Source organism: Calypte anna, chromosome 12 (assembly GCF_003957555.1).
Source record: "Calypte anna isolate BGI_N300 chromosome 12, bCalAnn1_v1.p, whole genome shotgun sequence".
NCBI lineage: Eukaryota > Metazoa > Chordata > Aves > Apodiformes > Trochilidae > Calypte > Calypte anna.
The window spans coordinates 5156602-5181155 of record NC_044258.1 but is presented as its reverse complement, the minus strand read 5'-3'; the positions used below and the strand labels follow the sequence as shown (position 1 = coordinate 5181155).

The following is a 24554-nucleotide window of genomic DNA, read 5'->3' as shown; positions in this document are numbered from 1 at the left end:
TGCTGCTGCCTACAATGTCCACCCCAGTATGGGCAGCCTATCGTGGACAGAGCTGCAGATGAGCCTCCAGTTTGTCCAGGAATTCAGCTGGTTAAAGGATAACATGGCAAACAGACAAGTTGGAATTTATCTATCTGCACTGTGGATGCCCAGGATCTGCTAGGCTGGAAGCTCCTGCCTTCCTGACTTCTCCAAAAAGCCTTTCTGGAGAGGTCTCAGTTTCCATGCCATGAAGCACTAAGCCTTGACCCTCACAGAGCTTGTCCTTCCAAGTTTTTCACATGTACTTCAGTCTTGGAAAGAGCAGTGGAATTCACTGCATACAAGTTACACCATGGGCTGAGGATACACTCCAGCTTCCTGAGGAAATGCAAATGACAGGGAGAAAAAAAGACAATCACACTAGATTTCATGTAAATAGTTTAATTATATTTCAATGCTTAAAACACAGAAACACTTGAATTAATTTACATCATAATGCCTCTGCTATATTGTACATACACTTCCAAGAACTGTGAGAGGAGGTGCTATTGAACTAAAAGAATACTCCAGTGCAAGCCCAGCAAATGCCCATAATATTCTTTTAGTCTTATTATCTGTACTTTGTTAATCTAAGGGCAGTCATCACAGGACAAAGCCTATCGTTGCAGGAAGAATGGTTAAAGAGAATTCCTCTGCAGGTGTGTTTGTTATACAAGATAGATCTCAGCATTAACATGGAAAAAGGTACAGGATTTTGCACCTGAGCTGACAGATGCACTGCTCGTGCAGCACAGAGTTGGGTAAGGAGCACAAAGTAGGCTGTTGGTTTCAGGAAACAGCTCAGTTCACGCTTGCCTTTTATTGAGTTTAAAACAACAAATCAAGTCCAAATGTTAGGAGCTCTAGTGGTAATGTTGCAATTTAGGACAGCCATGCACCCCTGGTGCTGCCTGCATCCCTGTCCTGCTGCAGAGCTCGGGAGTGTGACAGGCAGTGACGTGCCAGCTGCTGAAAGGGAGAAATCTGATGTCTCTGTGCCTGCCTGCCCTCAGTGAGCACTTGGAGGGGATGGTAAGTGTGCATGTGGTGGGGGGGTGATGTATTTGCTTCTTAGCTGGTCCCATAAGCATAACCTCTGGGAATACCCACAGATAATGTCCAAATTCTAAGGATTTAAGACATACTGCAGTATTTGTACCTGTGTGCTCTCCTTCCAAGAGCATCCCTGGAGTGCAGACAGCAGGCTGGGAGTGCCTCCTGACAGATCTCTTGGGTATGAAGGATAGGCTGTTTTACATGGTGATGGCTCTCCTAGCCCTAATACATTCCCAGAACTCCCTGGTTTTAGAAATAAAGAGGGATGGAAAAATTAAAGCAACTTAGCCCACAAAACTGCCATGAATGAAGCTGTGCCAGGGAAGGAAGGAGGGCTGATAAGGAACTGTGCACTGCAGGGGTCAGTGGCACATGCCCAGGAAAGAGTCTGCACTTAATGAATACCAGAGGGAAAAATAACAGTGGGGAAGAAAAAACCTGGCAGGTCCTAACTTGCAACAAAACACATGATACCTGAACTGCCACCCAGTTAAACATCTCCTTTCATAAAGCCTGCCTTAGGATCTGCATGCAAATTTTGGCTTTCCCTGACTCCCATTTGACTGGGGCTGAGGTTGGAATATGATCTGACTGATAAAATGCATGTACTCCAAAAAATGAGAGCATGGCTGGGCACTGATGTTCACGTGCAGGCTCTACTGCTGCTCCCTGGCCTGCAGCACTGAGGGCTGGTGGCCTCCAAAAGGCCCCGAAGAGGACAGTCCCCAGGCTGCAGCATGCCAAGGTGGCCAGAGACTCCTTCACACTCTCTCACTCCTGCAGCCCTGAAGGATGCAGAGGCAGAGAGATGCTTCAGGGTTAGAGGGAAAATCCTGGCCTAACTGTCCCCACCTTCTGCATTGGCAGGTGCAGAGGCTAACACAAAGCTCTGTATTTTCTCCAGCAGGAACAAAGGAAGGCTCTGCCTGCAGGTCCTGGCAGGTAAGGTAGTATGAACCAGCTGCTCAGTCACCTCTGGGGGCAGACATGGGGCTGTTGTAATGTTGAGCCAATACATGTTTTTCCATATTTAAAATAAAGTACTTCAGGGCTTAATTTTTTTTTCCTGAATAATACTCTGCAATGTAGAAACTTCCCTGAGCCAAAGCAGGAGGGGGATATACATGGTATCTGAACCCCAGTTCTACTCTACTCTTATCTGTGGCCCAATTATTCCTAGCTCAGTGGCAGGGAGTCCTGACATTGACACTCCCTGCCTCTAGTTGTGTGAATTCTGTCTATGCAGCAGCCCTAATTTGGGATATTCAGCCACTTCCTCAGTTAAGATGTAATCATCTAAATGTTCATTATTTCACTTTTGTATTCCCTGTGCTTCAGCATCACCCCATATGCACATTTATCAGCAGCCCACATGCCACAGGGGGGATAAACCCATGGTACAGGTGTTCCCTGGTGTGCCCCAGGTTACCCCTCAGTTAGGGGAGTCAGCTCTCCTTGCTCAAAGGGGCTTTGCCCCCAGTCACCCCTCTGGTATCTGCCAAAGGTGTGGTCCCTGTGCAGAGGTGGTGTCTCATTGCTTTCCTTGGGGTCTGGTGGCACAAAGCCAATGGGGAAGATCTCTGAAACACTCACCTCTCCTCCCTCCCTGTCCCACAGAGTGTGCACGTGTGCTCTGACAAGTTCATCTACAGCAAAGCAGGCACTGCTCCACGCAGTTGATTGACGCTGTCAGTCAGAACCAGCCCAGACACTGGAGCTCAGGACCACTTAGTGGTAAGAGATGCCCCCCAAAATCACCACTGCCATCACAAAGGGTTTGTTTCCCAAAGTGACAACAGTTCCCAGTGCTTGTGCCACAAACCAAGGGGGTGAGCAGCTGGGCTCTGTGGGTTGGCCATGCTTGAGGGAAGTCGCTGCTTTGTTGGCTTCGTCCTCCCCGGTCTGGGTGCGATCCCGGAGCAGGGACAGGGACAGGGACAGGAACTGCTCAGGCATTGATGGCATTGGCAACGTCTGTGAAGACGAGGCGGCTGGGTCTCTGGAGGGCTCCTTGACTTGTCAGCAGGATCTGCATTGAAGCAGTGAAAGATGAGACCCAGCAAGACTGCCTTTGCTCAGAGGAGTGTGCTTGGGCACAAGTTGCACAGGGTTGTAAGTAGATTCCACCCCTTACTGGTGGAAAGGGAGGCTGGCTGAGTAACATGGCATTTACGAGGCTGTGACAGAAAAATACAACTGGCCAGAGAGCAAGTCAGCACATCCATGGCAGTTTAAAATCAGCACATCACTGGATTACTGGGGCTTGCTATTTGTATATACAAGGAGCATGAAAAGAAGGCCTGGAAACATGCTACAGGCTGAACTTTGGCTGTTGTTTTAGACTCTTCCTCTCTATTTATGCTAAGCCTTCTGCTTTCCAAGCAGAGGTACCTGTGCAAAGTCCAGACAGATCTGAGATGTCCTGCTAGCCAGTCCCTGTATAGGAAGGATTTGCTTTTACTGTGCTGAATTTACCTCTGGCCTTGTCATTTCCCACCTTTACTACCTGAAGGGAAGTGCTCTGTGAATTAATGGAGGGATTTGATGTTTTCCCAGTATGTGCTACTCAGAGGACACAATCCTTTGCTTTTATACAAACAGTACTGCTTGTTTTCCCAAACCAGTGTATGGAATATGTTAACTATCTTTCATATTCCAACACATATATCCCCTATGTGCTCTTTAGCAGGTTGGGAAGCATATCTCAAGGTAAATATTTTTTAATTAGAGTTTTATTTATTATCTCCTCTTTCTGTTTCTGCCCACACCGAGCTTGCTGCTGATTATCTGAAGATGTAAAGTGTGGAAACTGAGAACTGTCTGGGAGAACTCCAGCTCCTGAAACAGGAAAAGTAAGGGAAGACACAGGCAATACAGAGCAGCTAGAGAGGAGTTCAAGAAAGGAGAGATGTCTACTCTAAGGGGAGGCTGCATCTCTGGCTACGAGACATACCTGTTCCAATCATCCCTGTGGAGTCTGTCTTTCAGAAAGGCTTTTTGTGTGGTGATGGTAACAAAGGAAGAAGAGAACACTGTGAAGCTTACTGCAAACAATGGTGAGAAGCCCTTTTTCCCTATTTCTTGTACCCATTGGAACACTGGGGAAGCAGACAGTCTATTGTCAAAGATCTATCTTTCCCCACAAACAACTTGCCAAGCTATCAAGCTGTTTCCTAACTCACAAATGTAGTAAGCCAGTGGTCTCTGAGGATCTTATAATTTCTCAGCAAGCTGCAGGCCTTTGAACACTCAGAAGTGGTCAAAGCAAAGCCTTCTTCCCCTCTCCCCAAATTCAAATAGAAAACTCTCCTCCCTTTTTCAGAGCCAGGCCTGCTGAGTGCCCAGCAAGGCTGGCCTGGAAGTGCTGATAAGACCAGATGTGCCATGCCACAACAATGTGCAGGCTTTCTGCCTGCATTCTTCAGAGCTTGCAGCACAGTTAACTTTTATAATTACAGGCTTTGCCTCAGCAAGGCCTTTTTCCACACTTACATCCTTAGGCAAAGCAGAGATACCTTAAAACTGGGGGAAAATTACTTGGTTTTCAGAGCCAGGGCAAAGGAGCCTCAAGTGCTTTGTGGGCATTGAAGCCCCACCTCTCAGAGAATGGCATTCATCCTACTGCTCCCTGGTGGTGCCCTGGGTGGTATGCTGGAGTAAACTCACCCTTAATCACTGAAGTTGCCCTTTTCTCTCTCATAGTTGAGCAGAGCAAGCACTTTGCCTCTCTAGGCTCTTCATCCTAGTTGCCTCACACTTCAGTCTATGCACTTCAAAATGTTTGAGCCCCTCCCTGACCTGAGGGCTGGCAAAGATGGGTAAAGTCCTCCAGAGGTCTTACATGCTTTCCTTACCCTTACAAAAAATCTATATCTCTGTAACAAAAGCAGTGCAAGCACCAGAGGTTGTAGTTGCAGACCTGCTGGCCCCTGCTGCCTACCTTGCTCTGTGATGCCTGGGAAGATGCTGCATCTCGCCCATGTTCCAGCAGCTCCTGCTCCAGCTCATCCTGTTCCTCAGTGGGATCAAAGTTGTACATGGGCATAAGCTGGTGCCGTAGCTTCTCCAACCTGCCCGTGGGAGGGAAGGGAAAGGTTTATTTGAGAAGGACAGATGCTCAGGCTGCCTTCCCCACCCCACTGCTGAGGCTTTCTGCTGCTGCACAGGGATTCTGCTCTTGTTGCTCTTGCTAGGTAAGGGTCATGTCCTGTCCTGCAGGGATGAAAATAAGAACCTACTACAGCTGGCAGGAGTGGAAGGTACCCAGAGTGCAGTTACAGGGATTAATTGCCATCACTGATCTGTGTTGGCAGGCATTAAGTACAGAGGAATCAGACAGGGATTTCAGCTCCTGAATACCTTAAAAGATCAAGCTGTATATGGTGGGACATACTGCTAGGCATACTGAAACTTCTTCCCTGTCCTTCTTCCCACAACAGCCACTCCTGCTGTGTCACACTGTCTGACAGCACAAGTCCACTTTTAGCTCCAGGAGCTTAAGAGTTGTACTTTAACTGGGCTTGAAAACCATATAAATAGATAGAAATAATAAACAGTAACTAGAAAATAGGAAAGAAATAGATTCTCATAGGAGGCAGATGCCTGTGGACAGACTATTCTTACTTATATCATTGCCCCAAGTGACAGAGCTGCAAAGTACTGCCCCAAGGGGTCTCTCTAAATATTGGGCAGCTCAGAGATGGTGGATGAAAGGGCATGCTCCTCTGAAAACAGAGCCCTGCCTTAGGCTATAGCTGAGTTTTGAGGGGGTGGGGGATCAAAACACGCAAGCAGTTACTGGCAATGCCACCACAAATGTCTATTTGGCAAGTGTCAGGATGGCATCATTCTCTCCCTGCTTCTCGATGGGTTTGCCAGCACAACCATCATCTTCTGCCATTCTCTACGTTCACAGGCCAAGCATTAGCTGCTCCTGTGGCTGCACCCAGATCTGGGCTTCAGGAAATTTTAAAGTGGGCAGCAGCACTTCATAAAGCCTATGGCCAGGCCAGGCACCCCACAAGGAGTCAGGCAGGGAGGAGTTACCACACCTAACAAATCTTCACCAGTGTCCCTGCTGTCAGAGATGGAAGACTCAAGATGTGTGACTCCCTGATTGCTGCTCTCCTCTCTGTTTTCCACCAGGAGCTTAATGAAGAAATTAAGACAGTAAGTCTGGGGCTAGTAAGCTGTATCTTTGTACTATGGTGCTGCCAGTTGCTGTGACTATAGCTAAAGAGGCCTTCAGCCTTGCAAGGCCACTGTCATTGGCCTGAGCTGCTGGAAAACATGGAAACTTGGGAAGGGCTGAAATGTGAAATCCAAATCTCTCATAAAAGAATTCCCAGCTTCTTTACACACTCATAGCCCTTTCCTCTGTTTTCGTGCACCTCATAAATGAAGCATTAAGAGTTTGAAGGATCCTTAACCTCTTCCTACTCAACCATGTTTTCCTTTCCAAAGCTGCAGAGGAGTCTTTGAAGCTCTGGTGTTAGAAGGTGGCTGATAGCAGGAGTGCAGAATTCCCACCCCAGCCTTATTCACACACAGCTGATTCCCTGTAGGCTTGTTCTCCAACAGCCATCCCTTGCACTTTCCCATCTCCCTGTCTCCTTTCTAGCTCTCTCTGGGTTTTGAAGCACAGAGTTCCCTTCAGCCAACAACAGGCACTACCTACCTCTTCCTCTTCCTGATATACAGCACCTGAAGAGAAAGAAAACCATTATTACAACAGAACCTGTAGGATGGGAACAACTGAGAAGTGAAATTTTGGGCATGGGGCACACAGAAAGGAGGTGTAGCAAGTCTGGTGTCACTGTGCACCATAGCAGGGGGAAGGGACAACGGAAAGTGAAATTTCATATGCATCAGTGTGAGCTCACAGCACATCATGTCTGACACTCAGTGCCCAAGTGGTGTGTTATTAGGTGTGTTAGTAGAAATAAGAGTATTAGGTGCATTATTATTAGGTGTAGCTCAGTACGTTTCTGGTGGCTGCAGGACAAATGGTGCAGTTTAAGAGTGGATGAAGAACCTGGCCTTTGTGGGAAGGGTTGTCTGCAGATTTCCTACAGTGTAGAAGTGCTGTTATCCCCTCCCCACTATAAAGGGAAGAAGCAAAGAGGACATGCTCAGTGACTTGCCTCGTGTCAGCCAGAACGAGCGGCTGTGCTGGGAAGAAAGGGAGGCTTTTGGCCTCCAGAGCTACCAACGCTGGATGTTGCTCTTGGGAACTTATGACCGTTTCCAGGATCTCTTAGGGGCTTTTGGAAAAACTCTTCCTTGGGCCTGCAATGAAATTTTGCAGCAGTCCCTTTCTGTAGGCTCCTCTGGAGGTTGTATTAGTGAAGCTCTTCCTCTTACGAGGAACGGGAGCTTGCTGCTACCTTCTGTTCTCTGTTGGCAGGTAAACGAGCTGGTTATATATCAGAAGCAGAACTGCAGCACTTGCATTGCCCGTGTCAGGCCCAGAACTACAGTTTCAGAAAGTTTCTGCCTACAGCATTAATGCCAACGTTAGTTATGCAGCAAATCCTCAAGGATTTTGTTGATACCCAGCATACAGAACCTTGGAAATGCAGTCCAGAATAAGTCTGGCTAAAATGGTTTCAGGATGCTTTAATTCAAAAAGACACATCCCCAGGGGAGATCAGTGTGGTTTCAACAGTCTGCTTTAAAAGTTAATTTGGGTGAACTTTCTTGCAGGGCCCCCGTGTTGACAACGTTTAAATCAATACAGCTCTTCCAGCTAACAAGTCAGAACAGAATATGGTTTTTGTTCTTTTAACTGAGCTTCTTATTGCTATGAAAAATAAATTCTGATACTACATATGGCTTCTTCTAGGCTTGCTGAGCATCCCGTTGGGACTAGACCTGAGGGAGACTGCAGACTGGATAAAAGCCTTAAAAAGAAAGAGATATCAGGAAGCATCAGTTCCCGGCACGTCTGGGTGAGTCTTTACTAGAATCCAACTAAATTATTCAACCCAAATCAGTCCTAGAATCCCTTTGCTATCCTCCACCCTCAACAGACAGAAAAATATTTAGTGGAGCTCTCTTACCATAGCTACAGCCAACCCAATCACAGTAATGATCCCAAAGGACAGCAGCATTGTGCTCATGCCAGGTCCAGTGCTGGCCACATCTGGGATTTTGGTACTGTTGAAACTGGTAGTCTCAGGGCTTGTGGTAGCTGTTTCTGGTACAGTCACATCCAGACCTGCCCCTGGGTCTGGCTTGGCTGTGGTGGTGGTGCTGTGATACAAGTCATGCACAAGGGGTGAGCTGTAACTCATCCTGACAGCTCTTGGTAGTTCCTTCTACTGAGCTGTTGTCCTCACTCATCAGCTACAGAAGTAGAGAGCTGCCCTTCATATGAAGGACCCTCATGTGAGACCTGTCCTGTAGCAGCATCACTGATGATTTTTCTTCATAAGAACTCCACTGGTTTCTGCCTAGGAAAGAATGAGAACAAATGAACAGTGCAGAGCTCTTAGAGACAGGCACAACCTTTTCCAAATCTTCCCAATTCACTAGTAGAGTTTTTGAGAGCAGCTCACAAATACCCAACCAAGATTAGAAAAAAAAAAAAAAAAAAAGATTTTTTTAGGGGTAGTGAGAGTCCCCAAATGGGGGGGCCCTTGTCCCATGTGCTCTGGAAAGGCAGTTGCCTTAAAGCAGTGGGTTGCACCAGTCCCCCATTTGTTACTAAAGACAGTGAAGATTTCTCAAGTTCCCCAGGAAAGCACCCACTCAAGCTTAGTCATGCACTGGTAATTATCAATATTAATTTTAAACTGAGTCCAATTTTGGATTAGAGTTGTGAAATTTGATAGATCTATTCATGCTGAAAACATGAAAGGCTTTAATTGCTTCATGCTATTATTGTGCAAATCATCAGGAGTTGCAAAACGCCAGGGGTGGCCCTATGGGAAGTATTTGCACAACTTTGTCCATAAATCCACTGGATATAACATCAGTTCAGCAACTGCTTCTATGATAATGCAGCTACCTCTGGACCAGAGCAGTGCCAACCCTGAGAACTACTGTAGCAGTCCTCTGATCACTTCTGTGCTGTTTAGCAGACATCTCTGGACTGGAATGCAGCCAGGACACGGGGGTTAATGAGCTCTGAATAGAAAAAGATGTGCCTGCAAAGAGCCATGAGCCACTGTTCTGCCCTGCTCTGTTCTATTCTAGGCAAGGTTATTGCACAGTTCCCATTGCTGGGATGCCCTGCTGCTGCCCATAACTGTGTTCAGCAGCACAATTAACACCTGTCACTAACAACAGAAGCAGAGAAATCACACCAGGCCAACTGCACCAGGCTGCCCAGACCCAAAAGCCATCTTGACTTGCACAGCCTCATCCTGCATCTGCCTGAACTGGTAAACTCACAACATACACAGAATCTCACAGCTCCCTTTGAAAAACTTTGTGAAGCTCAAGTTGCTGGGGATTTTGAAAGGCCTAGGAGACTGTGGGAGCTGTCAAACTCCCAATATTTTTTTAAAGAAAGGTGAAGGTAGAAGTTCTGGTCTGGTCCCACCTCACATCATGTCCTTCACTGACCACCAAACCACATGTGCCCAGTTTTAACCATGGGACACCTGGATTTCCCCAGCCACTACTGACCACAGTGGAGATGGAAATCTGGTCAAGTGGGAATGGGGGCTCTTGTTCATTCTTTCAGGCTTACACTCCTGCTGAAGGGTTTCCAAGCCCAGAGACCTAGCTCTAAAAGTGCTCCTCTATGAAAGGTTCCTAACATGACTTTAGACAACCAGTTCCAGGTTCAGATGAGGGTATTTCTGTCCCCAAGCCCCTTCTGGTCCAGGTTGGAGAGGGCCTGATGGAGAGGCTGAGTGTGAGTATGGCCCAGGGCCCACAGTTACAGTGGTAGAGCCAGGGGTGGATGATCTTTCCCACTGCTTTCCTTTTCCAGTTGTCATTTTGGTGCTGGAAGTTTGATTTGCTGGCTGGGCACACTTTTTAAGTCTCTGATGGCTTCTCTGGGGGCAGGGACAGCTCTTACCTATTGCTGGCAGGTTTCAGCATGGTCCATACACAAATAGATGAGAACAAAAGAGGAACCAGATCCTCAGTTGCTGCGAGCTGGCATTCTTCCATTGCCTGCACCAAGAGCTTCTCAGACAGCCAGGACTGCTCTATGCTGGGCTCTGCTGGGTCTGGGAATAAGGAGGACATGTTTGTTTCTCTCCTAAACCAGCATTTCCAAATCAATCTCTGCAGTGTCCAGCACCTCTGAGATACAGAACATCCAGTCAGGCACTAGCTTGAGGCTGCTGGCTTTTCTGAGCCTGGGTTTTTATCTCTCTGGCCTCTGGTTTCCCCTTGGGTATGACAGGAATAAAGGTTTATGTCACAGGGATGAAGATGGGTCATGGGGTCTCCGGTTGAAGAAGGCAAATAATAACTAGTATTTTTTCTGCATTATTTCACCAAGATGAAGTGACTCTGGTAACTCAGCAATGCCAGCAGCATTGGGTGGCTGCTGGTTACGGGATGTGTCTTCCCAGTGCTTGAACTTGTGGGTTCCTGCCCCCTGCTGCAGGCTGACCATGCTCCCGGGGAGCCCCCGGGGCAGGGGGAAGCTCCAGCTGCCTGTGCCCGCTTTCCCGAGCGCCTCAGCTGTCACCCTCAGCTGTCACAGCGCTCCCGGTCCCATTCCGCCCTGGCACAGCGGGGGGACGCTCCCCTCCCATGGTGCCTGACGGAAACCTGACGGGACGGCCCTGACTCTCACCCTGACCCTGCGGGCAGAGCCACCCCAGCTGTCTGGGGACCCTGTCCCTGCGGGAAGTCACTTTCCCGTCCCGGGGAGAAGTTTCCAAAGGGATAAGGGGCTACAGGCCCTTCCCGCTCCCTGACGCTGCCCGGGGGGTGAGGGCTCAGCCCCAGGGCTGGCAGCCGCCTCCCTGCCGCAGCGCTGCCTGCGCCCCGCGCCCGCGGCTCCGGACACCCGCAGCGCTCCGCCTGGCCCCGCCGGAGCTGAGCAGGCCTGGACAGGGCGGCCGGGACATAGATGGGACCGGGCAAAAACGTCGCCCGCCCTTCCCCGCCGCAGAGAGGCCGCAGCACCCCGCGCCCGGGACGGGACGGGGCGGCCGGACGCCCCCGCGGCCCATCCCGCCGCGCCCCTCCCCGGAGGCAGCCGCGATTCAGCGCCGCGTCCCCCGCGCCAGGGCGGCCGCTGCCCGTCGGGGCCGGCACTTACTGAGCGCTCCCCGCTGAGGCGTCCGGTCCCCCCGGAGCGCCGCTGGCGGTGGGGCCGCCGGGGGGGCCGCGCCCTCGGCCGCGGGGCCGCGCAGCCCGCGGGGGGCGGGACGGGACGGGCCGCTCAGCTCCGCGCGCAGCGCCTCACAGCCACTATCCCCGCCCCCCCGCGCTGTGCCCCATGCGATTGGTCAGCTCCCGCAGGGCTCGGTTCGCGATTGGTCGCTGCGCCTGCCACTCATGCGCGGCGGCGGGCAGGCAGGCGGTGAGGCGGCTGAGGCGGCGCTCGGTGAGCGGTGGGAGCGCTGTGGCTGTGCGGGGATTCTCCTCACGCACCCTTTCCCCAGCTCCCCGCAGCCTGCTGCAGGAGGCGGCTGCCCACGGTCCCGGTTTCATCTGCCCGGGAGCCGGCTGTGCCTCCAGCCCCGCCAGTGGCAGTTGCTCTGAGGTGAGGGAGGTGTCGCCGTGTGGGCGCGCTCGCCCCTGAGGGGGCCTTAGGCCCTCTGCTGCCCCTCAGGTAACGGCACCCTGCGCCAGCGCCGCCGTGCAGGCCAGGCGGGGGGCCCGGCCTTGGTCTGGGTATTGAGTGTGCAGGGAAGGCCGGGACAGCTGGAAAGAAAGCCGGGCTCCGGTGTGCTGTGGAACTCGATTACCGCCGGAGCGCCGGGCCGTGTGTGAAGCGAGGCGCGAGTGAGAAGCTCCCGGGCTGGCAAATGGGGACCGGTGCGCCCTCCACCGGTACGGCCAGCGGGGCCTGTGCTGGGGCCGGTTCCGCTGACCCTGCGGCAGAAGGGTATCGGCTGTGCCGCACAAGCCTCGATCTGCCCTAGCCCGTGTGCAAGGCTGGTCACGTAGGGCAGGGGCCTTGTGTGGGACTGCCACCAGTGTGCATGCTGGACTACAGGCAGTGGGAAGCTGGGGCTTTGGAGGACCAAACCACAGAACTACTGGGAAAAAAATGTGTGCAAACAGATACTTGCACCAAGAAGTAGCATACAGGGACAGTTCTTGGCAGTGAACTCGCACCAATAGCTGATCTCCTTTGTTAATAATGGCAGCAGTGGCAGCATTGTCCTAGCTGTGGACAATCAGTGTCTTATCTGCCTCCCTAACAACACTATTGGTTTATATTTTATTACTTTAGTGTTACTTTTGTTCCAGTATGTCCTAAACAGGGCCTTGGAGTGGGGGCTGCTCAGGTAAACCCTGAAGCTGTCTGATTGCTTATGCACAGCATAAATGCAAGTTTTTATAGGGGCTTCTTAACCTTTCTGTTGGGGGTAATTAAGATGATAAGAAGGGGATCTCTGGGCTTCTAGAGCTTTGACAGGAGGTAGCAGGTAATCCAGTCGTCAGATGTTTGCTGCGGGGTAATCCCTCTCCTGCTTCCATGGACTCTGGTTTGATTTTAAAGGTGAGAAGTGGGTGCCTGAGTCACAGTGTTGCCTATGGAGGTGGCCCACGCAGCAGGGTCCAGGGCTGCTGTAGGGGTTCAGTGTTAGCATCTGCCCAGGTGGGAGCTGACCCAGCTTCCCCAGATCTCACTGCAGCAGCACTCTCACAAGGCAGAGTCACAAACTGTGGGTGCTGCTGGCTGCTTGGGAGAGGCATTTGGTTGTTTGTGTCATGTTATTTTGGAAGGATTGGAGGAGGGGAGGTTGTGGCGTCTCTGAGACAGTGATGAAAAGAAGCCATCAACAGCTGAATGGGAATGGGCACTGAGGGAAACCAGGGGAACCCACAGTGGCTCCATGGACTGTGAGTCAGAAGGGAGGGGGGCCCTTGTTTCTGATGGGTCACAGCAGGAAGTTGGGGTTATTGTTCTGTTTGTCTCACAGAGTTCCAAGTCTGATAGGCTGCAGCTGTTTTGTAAAGCTTCATCTCCTTTGCCTCCTGTGGTCATCTTGTTTATTTTTCTTCCCTCTGTCTGTTCTCCCCTTTAAGATGCTGACTTCCCTGTGGCAGGGTTTGGCTTTTTTGGTATTTGCATCTTTCAAGTGTCCCTCTAGTTGTACCTTGTGAGTTTTTCTCCTTCCTCTGCTCTTAGCACCTCTGTGCCCCCCTTGTCTGCTCTCTCAGGATGGTGACAATGTGGGAGACCCTTGGCCTACGGAGTCATGGTCTTTTGTGAGCACAGCTGCTAACATAGGACTTGTGGTTTATGAACAGAGAGAGGAATACAAAAATCTAGGAGAAACTGAAGGTCATCCTGCAGGGAACCAGGGTGACCTACCCATGGGGTGGAGAGCAAAGGGCTAGAGCTGAAGGTTGGTGTGTCTGTGGCTCTCTGGGACCAAGGACAGGCAGGAGTGCTGTGCCTGTGTGTAGGCACACTTGCTTCTGCTCTGTCATGGGTGTGGAACCAGCCTCCTAGTAGCTCTGGCATGTGGAGATGGGCAGTTCTGTGAAAAAATTGAAAAATCCAACATGGATGGCAGTGTCAGAGCTGGTTAGATGTCACCTGAGTCTTCTTGGGGTAATCCTTTTTTACTCCTAGTGTGTAAGTAATTGGTTTTGTACCTGTGGGTCAGAATTAGGGTGAGCATTCTGCATTCTGCCAAAGGGGAACCTGTGACATGCAAGCCCAAGGAGTTCAGGCTGTTCTTTTGCCTTCTTTTCTAGGCCACAGGAGCTACAAACCAGTGCCATTTTCATGCTGCCCTGAGGAGGATCAACTGACTGTGGTTCATTGGTGCTTAGCCACAGTGGTTTGTGGTAGCACCGAGTGTTCCATGAGTCTCTGCACTGACTCCACCAGCTGAGGGAAACAAGAAACACGTGTGGAAGATAGGAACTGATTTTGAAACAATGAGGTGCCTCACCCACCTACTGCTCAGGAGACTGCTGGGTCTCTCACCTCAGCAAGTGTCAGGGGCATTGGCTAAAAGTACAGATCCCATCCTCACTCCAGAGTGGTCATCTTGGAGGCAGAGCTGCAGTGTAAGACCTGGACTTGTGACTGCCACTGACATGGTCAGCTACTGGCAGAAGGTGTTTGAGGGAAATGGGATACCTGAAGCACGAGAGTCCAGTGAATATATTGTCTCGTTTGTTCTGGGAGCAAAAACAGTTAAGTAACAGGAAAACAATAAGGTCTCTGCATGCCTCTCACTTTGTTTGGTTGAATCTCTTACCTTCTTTGTATCTCACTTCTAGAAAGTAGAACAACTAACTTTTCCTTTCTTAGATTCCTTGGAGTGAGGCATAGTTTATTAATGTCAGTAGAACACTTTTTGTCTCTTGCTTTCTTTTGCAGAGCCTGAAATGTAACCTGTGATACATACACCCACACTGTACCCTGACTTGCTTGGTGGACTGATCCTTAATTTTACCTGTTCTTCTAACCTTAAAAGAATGGCAGAACAGACTTTGTTTTTAAACAAGCAGATAGGTTCTCCTAATCATCTCTTCAGCAGCCTCAGGCATCTGTGTTTGTTAGTATACTGGGCCTCTCTAGAGGATGCCCTTTGGGGTGCAGAGGACATCAAAGTGTCACGAGTGGGCAGATTTTAAAGTGACCTTATTTTCAGTTTCAGAGCTTGAATTACAAAAGCCTCCACACTCCACTTACAGCAGTGCAGCAGGAGCAAATCCAGCAGCTGAGCAAGAAGCGACTAGAAAGGTAGGAGCACCCTCTTACAGTTGTTCCTTTTGAGAGTTTTCCTTCAGTCCTAATGCAGACAGAAGAATGGTAGCAGAGAGAATGCAGAAGACCAGTAGCAGCTGGCATGTCAAGGAGCTGTTCTGTGGGTCTCTCATGGTGACTCAAATGATGGGTATTTGCTGCTGTTGTTATGTAGCAATTCCCTTCTCTGTCCTGCCTGGGAGCAAAGATGATTTGTGGGATGCTACAGAGGAGCAGGAAGCTGGCTATATTACCTTGGAGTTTGGTACATTTTCATTAAACCCTTCTGTGCTTAAAAAATTCAGCCATGGCCCTTCTGTCTGATTCAGTACTTGCTGTGGCTGCCCACCCTATACTGGGGTGTGCTGTTGCTGTGCTTTCCTTTCTAGGCCTTGTCTACAGACAGATTTCCCTGGTGTTGAGAGGGATTCATGGCTGCTGTAGCTTTGGTCTCCATTTGTCCTCTGTTTGCTTGCCCTGTGTGAGGGCTTCTCCTAGTGCAAAGTTTAGATGGATTTGGTGTGAAGGAGCTACCTGGGAAGCAGTCTGTGGGGAGAGGGAATATTCAGGAACTTGGATCATTTAGAAGTGTGGAAGATAGTTGGGAGTATGCCTGGAGGGAGCTTCCTCCTGCTTGTTTACATGAGTGTGGTTGTGATGGGGATCCTCATTTTACTGTGACTTAGAGAGACAGTGATGTGAGGGTTTCTCAGGGAGTCAGGGTGTTGGCAGTGGTTACTGTTTGTAGGATCCGAGTGCCTTAAATTTTCCCATCTTTCCTTAAATTTTCCTGCTGTTCATGAGTCTTATGTTAGGAGCAGAAATGCAAAATTCCCAGAGCTGTCTGACTTGCATGATGCTCCGCACAAGTGCTGTTAAGGTTGCAACAAATATCTGCTGTTCTGCGTGAAGACATGAGGTGTGGTGCCTCACAGCAACTGAAAACAGGTCCCCAAAATTTATAGAATCATGGAGGCCTGTTCTGGACAGCTTGTTCTAGTGTTTTACCACCCTCACAGTTTTGGGGGAAAAAAAAATTAGTTTAAGTGGAATTTTCTGTATTTCAGTCTGTGTGCTTTGCCTCTCCTCACTGGATACCACTGGGGAGTGTCAGGCTCCATCTTTCTTATTCCATCTCACCAGCTACAAATGGTTATTGAGGAGATTTCCCTCATCTGCCCCCCGAGCCCAAGCCTTCCCTTCTCAAGGCTAAACTGTCCTCACTCTCCTTGTATGTCAGATGCTCCAATCCCTTAATCACCTTAATGGCCATTTGTTGGACTTATGCCAGTATGCCCATGCCTCTACTGTACTGGGAGCCCAGCACTCCAGATGTTTTCTACTGGTGCTGAATAGAGGGGAAGGATTCCCTCCCTCAGCCTTCCAGAAATGCTTTGCCTAATTCATCCCAGGAAGCCTTCTCTGCTGCAAGGGCATAGAGCTGGCTCATGGTCAGCTTGTCCACTCAGTCCCAGGGCCTTCTCTGCAAGGCCTATACTGGTGCATGGTGTTATTCTCCCCCAGTTTGTAGGATTTCACATTACTCTCAATTGAATTTCTTGAAATTCCTGTCAGCTCTTTTCTCCAGCCTCCTGAGATAGCTGTGAACTGTCCCATAGATAATGGGATATTTCTCCTAACTGTACCTCTGAATTTGCTGTCATCTGCAGACATGCCAAGAGTCTTCTCTGTCCCTCCATCCAGATCATTAATGAACATCTTATGCTATATTGGCCCCACTGTTGACTCTGGGAGTATTCCACTAGTGACTGACCTTCAGCTGGACTTCATGTTGCTGAACACAGCTCTCCAAGCCTTCTGGTTCAGTCAGTTTTCAGTCCACCTCACCTGTATGTCATCAGCTTGTGTGGTAGGATGTTATGAAGACAGTATCAAAGCCACTAAGAAATTTGAGATAAATAGTATTGATTACTCTCTCCTCAAGCTCTGAGTTTGTCACTGTGTCATGGGTGGCTTGTCAGATCTTTCAGGAATGATGTCCCCTTTTCAAATCCATGCTGACCACTCCCAGTCCTGTACCTAGTATGTTTGGAAACAATTTCTAGGACAATTCCATCACTTTCCCCAGTATTGAGGGGAAACTGACTGGCCTGTAGTCCCCCAAGTTTGCTTGATACAAATTCTTGGGGGAATGGAGCTCCCATAGTTCCCATCAAGTGCACATGCAGCTGAGAGGCTTAGGGGTGTTTAGGTGCTCCCCTCAGAAGGGTTATGTGGTTAGTGATAAGGTAAGCTTGGTGCTGGAAATGTTCTGTGTTCCAGAGTGTTGTCCTGAAGTGTTCACTCTTGCTTTTGCCTGCCCCAGGATGCCGGTGCAGTACGTGCTTGGTGAGTGGGACTTCCAGGACCTGACTCTGAAGATGAGGCCCCCAGTATTCATTCCTCGGCCTGAAACAGAGGTATGAATGTGGGGAATATAGTGAGGGTGGGCTTGAAGCTATGAAGTACAACACACAATACAATCGTGGCATTGATAAGAAGATCTCCTGTATATTGTGAAGTTGTAGTGACAAGCAGGTCAGGTCACTTCTTTTGGAACAGGGAGATTCTAAGCTTGTGATCTGGAACTGATGCTGGTGAGTGTTTCCTCCTGGCTCAGAGATGTTGCAAGTTAACCTATTGCTTAGGTACACAGAGATCCTTCTCCATCGAGGGAAGGAGTTGGCTTTTTTCCTTATTTCTGCTCTAGTGATGACTCCCAGGAGTTTAAAACCTGTACTGCTGTATGCCAGTGGTTTAGTACTTTAATACAAGGTTAAGAATCCTGAAGCTGTCCAGAGGTTGTTACCAAAAGCCTGCAGTACTAGAAAGCTGCTACTGGGAAACAGCAATGGACTTCAGTGAGCTTGTTGGTCCATGTGCAGAATAAAACAGTGCAGGCTGGTAGGAAATGGCACCTGCCACCTGTCTGATGGCCCCACAGTGGTTTCTGGATCAGCAACATCTCATTAAGAACCTGTTAGCATTTAAATTGTAGTGATGATGCTTGTGTCCAGAGAAGGTATGAGCTCTTCTTTGTGTGTGGGTTTGATCACTTTGTGGTGATTAAGTCTGGAGATAGCTGGAGCCCAGTGATGGTTAGCTTTGTTATGGTCAACAGGATTTCTGCTCCAGTTGATATGAGAAGTATTTCCAACCTCTGACTTCCCGTTGATTCATGGATGCAAGTTAAGCATTAAAACCAGGGAGAACTTGCATGTTCTGCAAGTCAAAATATCTGCTGACAAGGCTTCCCCTGGTGCTGTGCTCTAATTCTCTCCATGCAGTGCCTGGCTTCAAACAAAGAGCTATTGTGTGGAGTGGAAGCCAGGGTGGCTTATGCCTGAGGACATTGTTAATTGCATCCACATGAGCAATTTTGGTAAAAGGATCTCTGTGGCCCAAACTGAACTGCAGTGCTGTGTATCATGACTGCATTTGAAACCACTTAATGTACCCTGGGTGCAAAAATGTGGCATAAACAGCTTAACCCAAACTTTGTCTCTGGGAAAACTTTACTTGATGTGTCATGGTGCTTACTATGAAGTCACTTTTTTAGCACATTTATTATGGAAGGCCAGAAGGTTATGGTGGTAGCTCAGGGATGGAGCTCTGTTGGCATCTGAATTTTCTTGGTCTGTGGTGCTGGGCAGATTACTTGGCCAGGAAGATCACAAGGACAAGATCCAGGAGCACCTGGCAGGACATTGCTTTAGGCATTTGCTGCTTCCAGGAGCTGTGTGTTTTGTGTAACCTGTTGCACAAAGTTGGTGTCCAGATCTTTTCTTCCAGCTAGGAATGAAAGGCTCTTCACCCCTGACTCAAAACTTTGTGCAGTGCGATTGTGTTGGGGTTTTCTGGTGTTTTGTTTCATCACAGTGTAATTTTTCCAAACTTCACTGGACTCTAAAACTGCAGTGTAAATATCTCCTTTCGAAAACACTGAAATTAGTTGCATCTGTTGCTCTTTTTCTGTTTAGGATTTGTCTTATTCTTAAAACAAATAAGCTGAAAATTTTCCCGAAATAATATTTGTAAATATCTTCAGGAAGCAGTTCATTATCAATATGCCACAGTCAAGCTGCTTGCCTGTGACTGCACACAGTAGCCACATGGCATGCCTGGTCCTTGTCCAAGAAAATGTGACTGTGTAAGTGGACTTGCTGGTGCAGATACACAAACAGCTGCGAAATTCTCTTCCAAGTTACATTTCTGTAGCTTCTACAAATGCTCCTGCTTGTTGAGTCAAAGCCTGAAGAGAAGAGGAGCCATCTTCATGGTGCACATGTGATTCCATGCTACAACAGAAGGGTTACGACTTCTGCTCCCAGATGCCTGGGCAATTGCATGAAGGCAAACACAGTAAGACATAAACCACAAGCATTGTCTCAGTCCTGCGGGCAGAGACACATGCAAAGAGAGAAGCTCAGTTGTCTGCTTAATTTTGCCTGAGTGAAATTTGCCCCTTTGTGGTATGTGCTGTTGTCTCTGGTAGCTGAACCCTCTCCTGTTTGCTCCCTCTGGGAATATTTTTTCAGCGCATGTGGCTTCGTTCTTCTGTTCCGTGGGAATCTGAGTGGTGAGGGGGACAGGCAGCCAGAATTAGGAAACTATCAGATCCTGTTTATTCTCTGAGAGTGGGATAGCAAAGCTGATTGCATTCAGACATAAATTCTTGGTGGGAAGGGCTGATAGATACTTCTGTGAACACAGACATACTGGGTTGGAAGAGGGATTTGTTAAGCAGTCCTTAGTCTCACCTGCCTCCAGTTACCTGGCCCTCTGTGAGCAAAGCTTGGAATGACTGCCTTAGGCATTCACTGGTTTTGGAAGGGCTTGCAGAATCTGGTGTCCTTCCTGCTCTCCTCATGTGACCATCAGCCAGGCTTCTGCAGGAAGGACGTGTTTGGGACAAAGTTTAGGGTTGCCCTCAGTCTAGTGAATTATCTTTATTATGTGATTATTATTGTAATGTCAAGGAAACCCTGTTGCAATATTGCTCAGTCACTATTGGTGGTAAAGGAAGTCCTTTTTCCAAAGCAAGGCCTTTTAAAGTTTGGTCTGTGTTACCATTGCAGCAGCCTTATGGATAAGAGGAAAAATAGGACAAAGAGAAGGAGAACTCAGCAAACCATAGTTACATAATTCCTTTTTTTAATCAGGCAGATACATGAAGCCTGACCATGATTTCCTTAAGGGAAGGTGCGGTTTGGTCCAGCACTGACAGTCGTTTGGGGTGTGCTGCTCTCCAGTCTGGTACCCCTAGAGGGCACTCCAGGCTTGGGCTCGTCGAGTTTTTAATGGCTCTATTTCCTATTAATTACTGTAGGATTTCTGGTGTTTCTGATTTCTTCCTCCCTCAGATGTGTTTTAAAGCAAATGAAAGCTTATTTGTTCAGTGGAAACAAAAATGGTCTCTTTTTATTTTTTGCAACTACTGTGTGGGTAGACTCAGATTCTTAGACACTGAATTTTTCTTTTTTGCTGCAGGAAAGCTGCTGCATGGAGAGCTCCATTTTTGCTTAGGAGCATTTTAACAGTACCACCATCTCTCTGACCCTCAGGCCACCCAGGTGTCCCCTGGTGACATCCTTAACCTGTTGTGTTCCCAGCACAAGCTCACACCTTACACAATTTTACTTCAGTCTTGGCTTTGTAGTGGTGGATGTGTTTTGAGAACAGTCCATTGTCCTGTAAAGCAAGCACAGTGTAGGGTCAGATGTGTGTTTAGCCTGGGAAACATCTTAGATAAAGAAATTACAAGTCTGTGCCATGCAGAACATTTTTTAGTAGTCATGCAAAAAATATTGTGCCAGCAATCTCTTGTGAGAGCAAGAAAAATGAGTTAGTCAGACTATATTGGTCTGTCTAGTTCAATATATTGTGTCTGTTTGGGGCTTGTAGCAGATGGTGGGGACAAAATTACAAGGGAAAAGGCAAGTATGGAAGGATTCCCCCTTCTCTTGACAGTCAGCAGTTAAGGACTGTTCTTAGCCAAAGCTGGATTTGGGGCCATCCCACTTCATAATCACTAATGGATCTGCCCTCCATTAATTTGTTTAATCCTCTTTTGAGTCTGTCTCTGCCCAGCCTGCGTTACATCATCTGACAGCAAATCTTCCTAATTTTGTATTTTAAGAGGGGAAAAGTATTTTCTTTGTTTCTGGTGCTGCCTGCTCCCTTAGCGGGAAAGCCTTCTTACTGTGTAACCACATAAATCTTTGTGGCATTTGTACTTTTTAGTCCTGTCACTGCCTAATTAATTCTTTTTCCACATATGATTTTTAAGCTTCTAACTTGTTCCCTAAGGTAGGTTGTTTCTGTCCCATGATAATGTGCTCAGTACAATTAAAGCATTGCTGTTTACTTACACCTGCCAGCTGAATGGCAGTCATTGTGCTGGGGTGCTCTTCAAAAGCACTTCGGAAGCAGATTTGCTCAGAGAAACCTTTATGAAGTTTAATCTTATTTCTAGCTAAACATAATCATTAACATTTCAAGAAGGTCAAGCACAGAGAAAAGGGAGGATTTTAGCTTCCTGACATATATATGTAAATATACAGACTGCAAGGTGGGACCTTTCTCCAGTGCTTTATGTCAAAGCAGTGTACTCATTTTCTATTTTAATCAGTGCTAAAAGGAAGCTTTTGATGCAGAATGGCCTTTCATTTCCCTAATTTCATTGCCACAGATGGGTACTTTTCAGAAGTTCAGAAGGTCATGCTGTCTAGTGGATTACAGCCATGGATCAGGAGTCAGGAGACTGGCTTTTGGTTTTTTTCTTTGTGGTTTTGCCTCTGGCCAGTTGTCTCTTCAAAGGAAGGCAGCTTCTCCTTTCTGTGTCCTTGGCTTTCCTGTTTGGGAAATGAAAAGGAAAATGGTGCCCTACCTTATACATAGCATCAGGTTCTTTCTTGAGATATATATGTATACTCATATGATGTATACTGAACACACATGCCATAGGGTATTATCATAGAGTCACAGAATGGTAGGGGTTAGAAAGGCCTCTGGAAATCATTTAGTCCAATCCCTCTAGTAAAGCAGGTTACCCTTGAACAGGCTGTACAAGACCCTGTCCATGTGGGTTTTGAGTATCTCCAGAGGAAGGCTCTCTGAACAGCCTGTTCCAATGCTCTGTCACCCTCAAAGAAAGGAGTTTTTTTCTTATGTTCAGGTGGAACTTCCTGTGTTCCAGTTTGTGCCCATTGCCTGTTTTCCTGTCACTGGGCACCAGTGAAGAGTTTGCCCCATCCTCTTGACATCCATCTTTTAGATCTTTATAAGTATTGTCAGATCTCCTCTCAGTCTTCTCCAGGCTAAACAGACCCAGATCTCAGCCTTTCCTCATAATACAGATGCTTCAGTCTCCTGATTCTCACATTCCCTAATATTTGTTTAATAGATCAAAAATTAGTTTCTCTTTGTCAAAATATGTCTGTAAACAAATATTCTAAAGTTGGTGTTATGGCCTCATCAATCAGATTTTACCCATATGATGGGTATTTATCAGTGTGTTGGAAGAAAACAATATTTCCTGAAAGGGAGCTGTGATATATAAGCTGGAAAACATGAAAGGAACCTGTTGTTTCTGCAGAGCAATTGGAAATGCACTTTGAGCTAGGCACAAGTGTTCAGTAGGATCATATCTGCAGAAATAAATATTACAGTTTGTGCCTTGTGGCTGAGGGACTTCCCCTGTTAGAAGAGCTGAGGGGAGAAGGATTTGGTGCTCTTATGGCTGACCACAAGCACCCATTTCCCATGGGCTGCCCACAGGCTGGTGTGTTGCAGGTGGTGAGAGAGGATGTAGCAGGATTAAATACTGTGTGTACTACAGCAGTGAAATAATTGCAAATATATTATGTCCAGTTATGTTAGTGAGTAGTTGAGAAAGAAATTAAAAACTAGTCTTGGAGAAGAACTGGTAGATGGACTGAGAGCTGAAAAAATCAGCCTTGTTATGAAAGACTGTTTAGCTCATCAAAAGACAAGCTCAGTAGTTAATTACCTGGCACAGGAAGCAGAGATTTGATATCAGAAGTCTCTTTGGTTTCACAGACAAGTTTATAACAAGCACTATGAATGCAGGCCAGATGAAAGGTGCACATTTTCAACAGAGACTGTAATTAATTTCTGAAACAGCTTAGCAGGAGTCTGTTACTGGCTACTTTAAAATTAGGACAGGATGTTTTCCCGGGAGAGATTTCTTCTTGTTCAAGTGGAAATAGAGGAAGAAACAGGACTGTTCCTGGCTGACTGGCCAAGATGAACTATGAAAGTAGTTTCTCCTGGCTTCCTATGCAAGAAAAAAAAAACGTTCTGCTAGAACAGAGGATTACTTCACAGTTGGTGATTTCCAGAACAGATTTAAAGTTAAAAGTCTGTGCTTAAGACAAAGGAAGCTACAGCTGTTCTTTGAAGTCATGCACAAACTTGTTCCCTTGGTTAATTTATAAAGACTTTCCTCATTTTCAGATCTCTGTGTTGTCAATGCCTTTTTTTTCCCCCTAAAAGAACTCTATGAAGTCTTTAGCTCTTTGATCTCCCTTTTCTGATTGAAAAAATCTCTATTTCTGTGAGTTTCAGTTGAGTATCTTAGCTCGTCAGCAGTTAGAACAGGGTTTAGGACTAGAACTGGAGAAAAAACAAGCTCTGGAACAGCTGTAACAGGAGGAATGGGACTTGTCAGGGTTCCCACATGAATAGGGGGAAAAAAATCCACTTCCTGTTCTCTAGCTTCTTTCAGACATCCAAGTAACCAGAATTTCAGAGCTAGAGATTAGCAAGCTGGCTCAGTGCATCTGTCCAGATGTTGTAGCTGGCAGTGGTCTATACCAGTATCTGCAGAGAAGGAAAATGCCTTGCTTCTAGAGAGCTTTACCTAGATGGAAGTTTGCGCTAGAGACCCAAGGTGCAGCTTTTTTACAGTGACTTTGGTCCACTCTTCTTACCCCATCTGTGCCCAGCTGTGTTTAGATGTGACAACTGTGCAGTAGCACATAGGGGTTGCAAAGGTTCCTGCCTTTTGGTGAAGTAATTTCTGGGTGCTGTCACAGCGTCTTCTCCAACATGAAATGGCTCCCTAATGCATCAGGAGCTTCTGTTGTGTGACAGGGAAACCAAACCTCTACCTCAATATTAGGTGTGCCTGTATCTGTCCGTTTGTCATTGCTTCTGCCTAAAGCCACCTTTTATTTCAGGATCAGTGGCTCCTGAAGTTGCTCTGGTGTTTTGTTTTTCTGTACATGTATAGGGGGAGTTTCATGGGCTTTGTGCAAGGGAAGTGATTGTCCACATGTACTTGGCACTGATGAGGTCACACGTCAAGTGCTGTGTTCAGTTTTGGGCCCTTCACTACAAGAAAGACATAGAGGAGATGCTGAAGAATGTCCAAAGAAGGGCATCAAAGCTGGTGAAGGGTCTGGAGCACAAATCTTACAAGGAGTGGCTGAGGGAACTGCGGATGTTTAACCTAGAGAAGAGGAGGCTGAAGGGAGACCTCACTCTCTACAACTCCCTGAAAGAGGTGTGTTCCAAGGTGGGTGTCAGTCTCTTAAGTAACAAGCAATAGGATGAGAGGAAATGACCTCACATTGCACCAAGGGAGGTTTAG

General features: G+C 47.7%; 2 protein-coding genes across 4 annotated transcripts in view; one reads left to right on the top strand and one right to left on the bottom strand.

The window, feature by feature from the left end:
- Positions 1 to 407: 407 nt before the first annotated feature.
- C12H3orf18 (chromosome 12 C3orf18 homolog) lies at positions 408 to 11411 on the bottom strand. Of its 2 annotated transcripts, XM_030458405.1 has the most exons (6): positions 11315 to 11411; positions 10112 to 10265; positions 8139 to 8531; positions 6755 to 6780; positions 5018 to 5147; positions 408 to 3106 (listed from the first exon to the last, which is right to left on the bottom strand). In XM_030458405.1, the coding sequence occupies exons 3-6, from the start codon at positions 8370 to 8372 to the stop codon at positions 3026 to 3028; spliced, it is 471 nt and encodes a 156-aa protein (XP_030314265.1). In that variant the 5' UTR covers positions 8373 to 8531; positions 10112 to 10265; positions 11315 to 11411; the 3' UTR covers positions 408 to 3025. The 2 variants fall into 2 exon arrangements, with proteins under 2 accessions (XP_030314265.1, XP_030314267.1); XM_030458407.1 differs by lacking the exon at positions 10112 to 10265 and having other exon boundaries at positions 11315 to 11383.
- A 235-nt stretch (positions 11412 to 11646) lies between these two features.
- Positions 11647 to 24554, top strand: part of HEMK1 (HemK methyltransferase family member 1) — a 30069-nt gene continuing 17161 nt past the window's right edge. The window contains exons 1-4 of one of the 2 annotated variants that reach the window (XM_030458710.1): positions 11647 to 11761; positions 13936 to 14382; positions 14844 to 14935; positions 17265 to 17358. In XM_030458710.1, the coding sequence (XP_030314570.1) occupies positions 14122 to 14382; positions 14844 to 14935; positions 17265 to 17358 (447 nt within the window). In that variant the 5' untranslated portion in view covers positions 11647 to 11761; positions 13936 to 14121. Of the gene's footprint in view, positions 11831 to 13935; positions 14383 to 14843; positions 14936 to 17264; positions 17359 to 24554 lie in introns of both variants that reach the window. The other variant, XM_030458711.1, reaches the window with a different exon arrangement.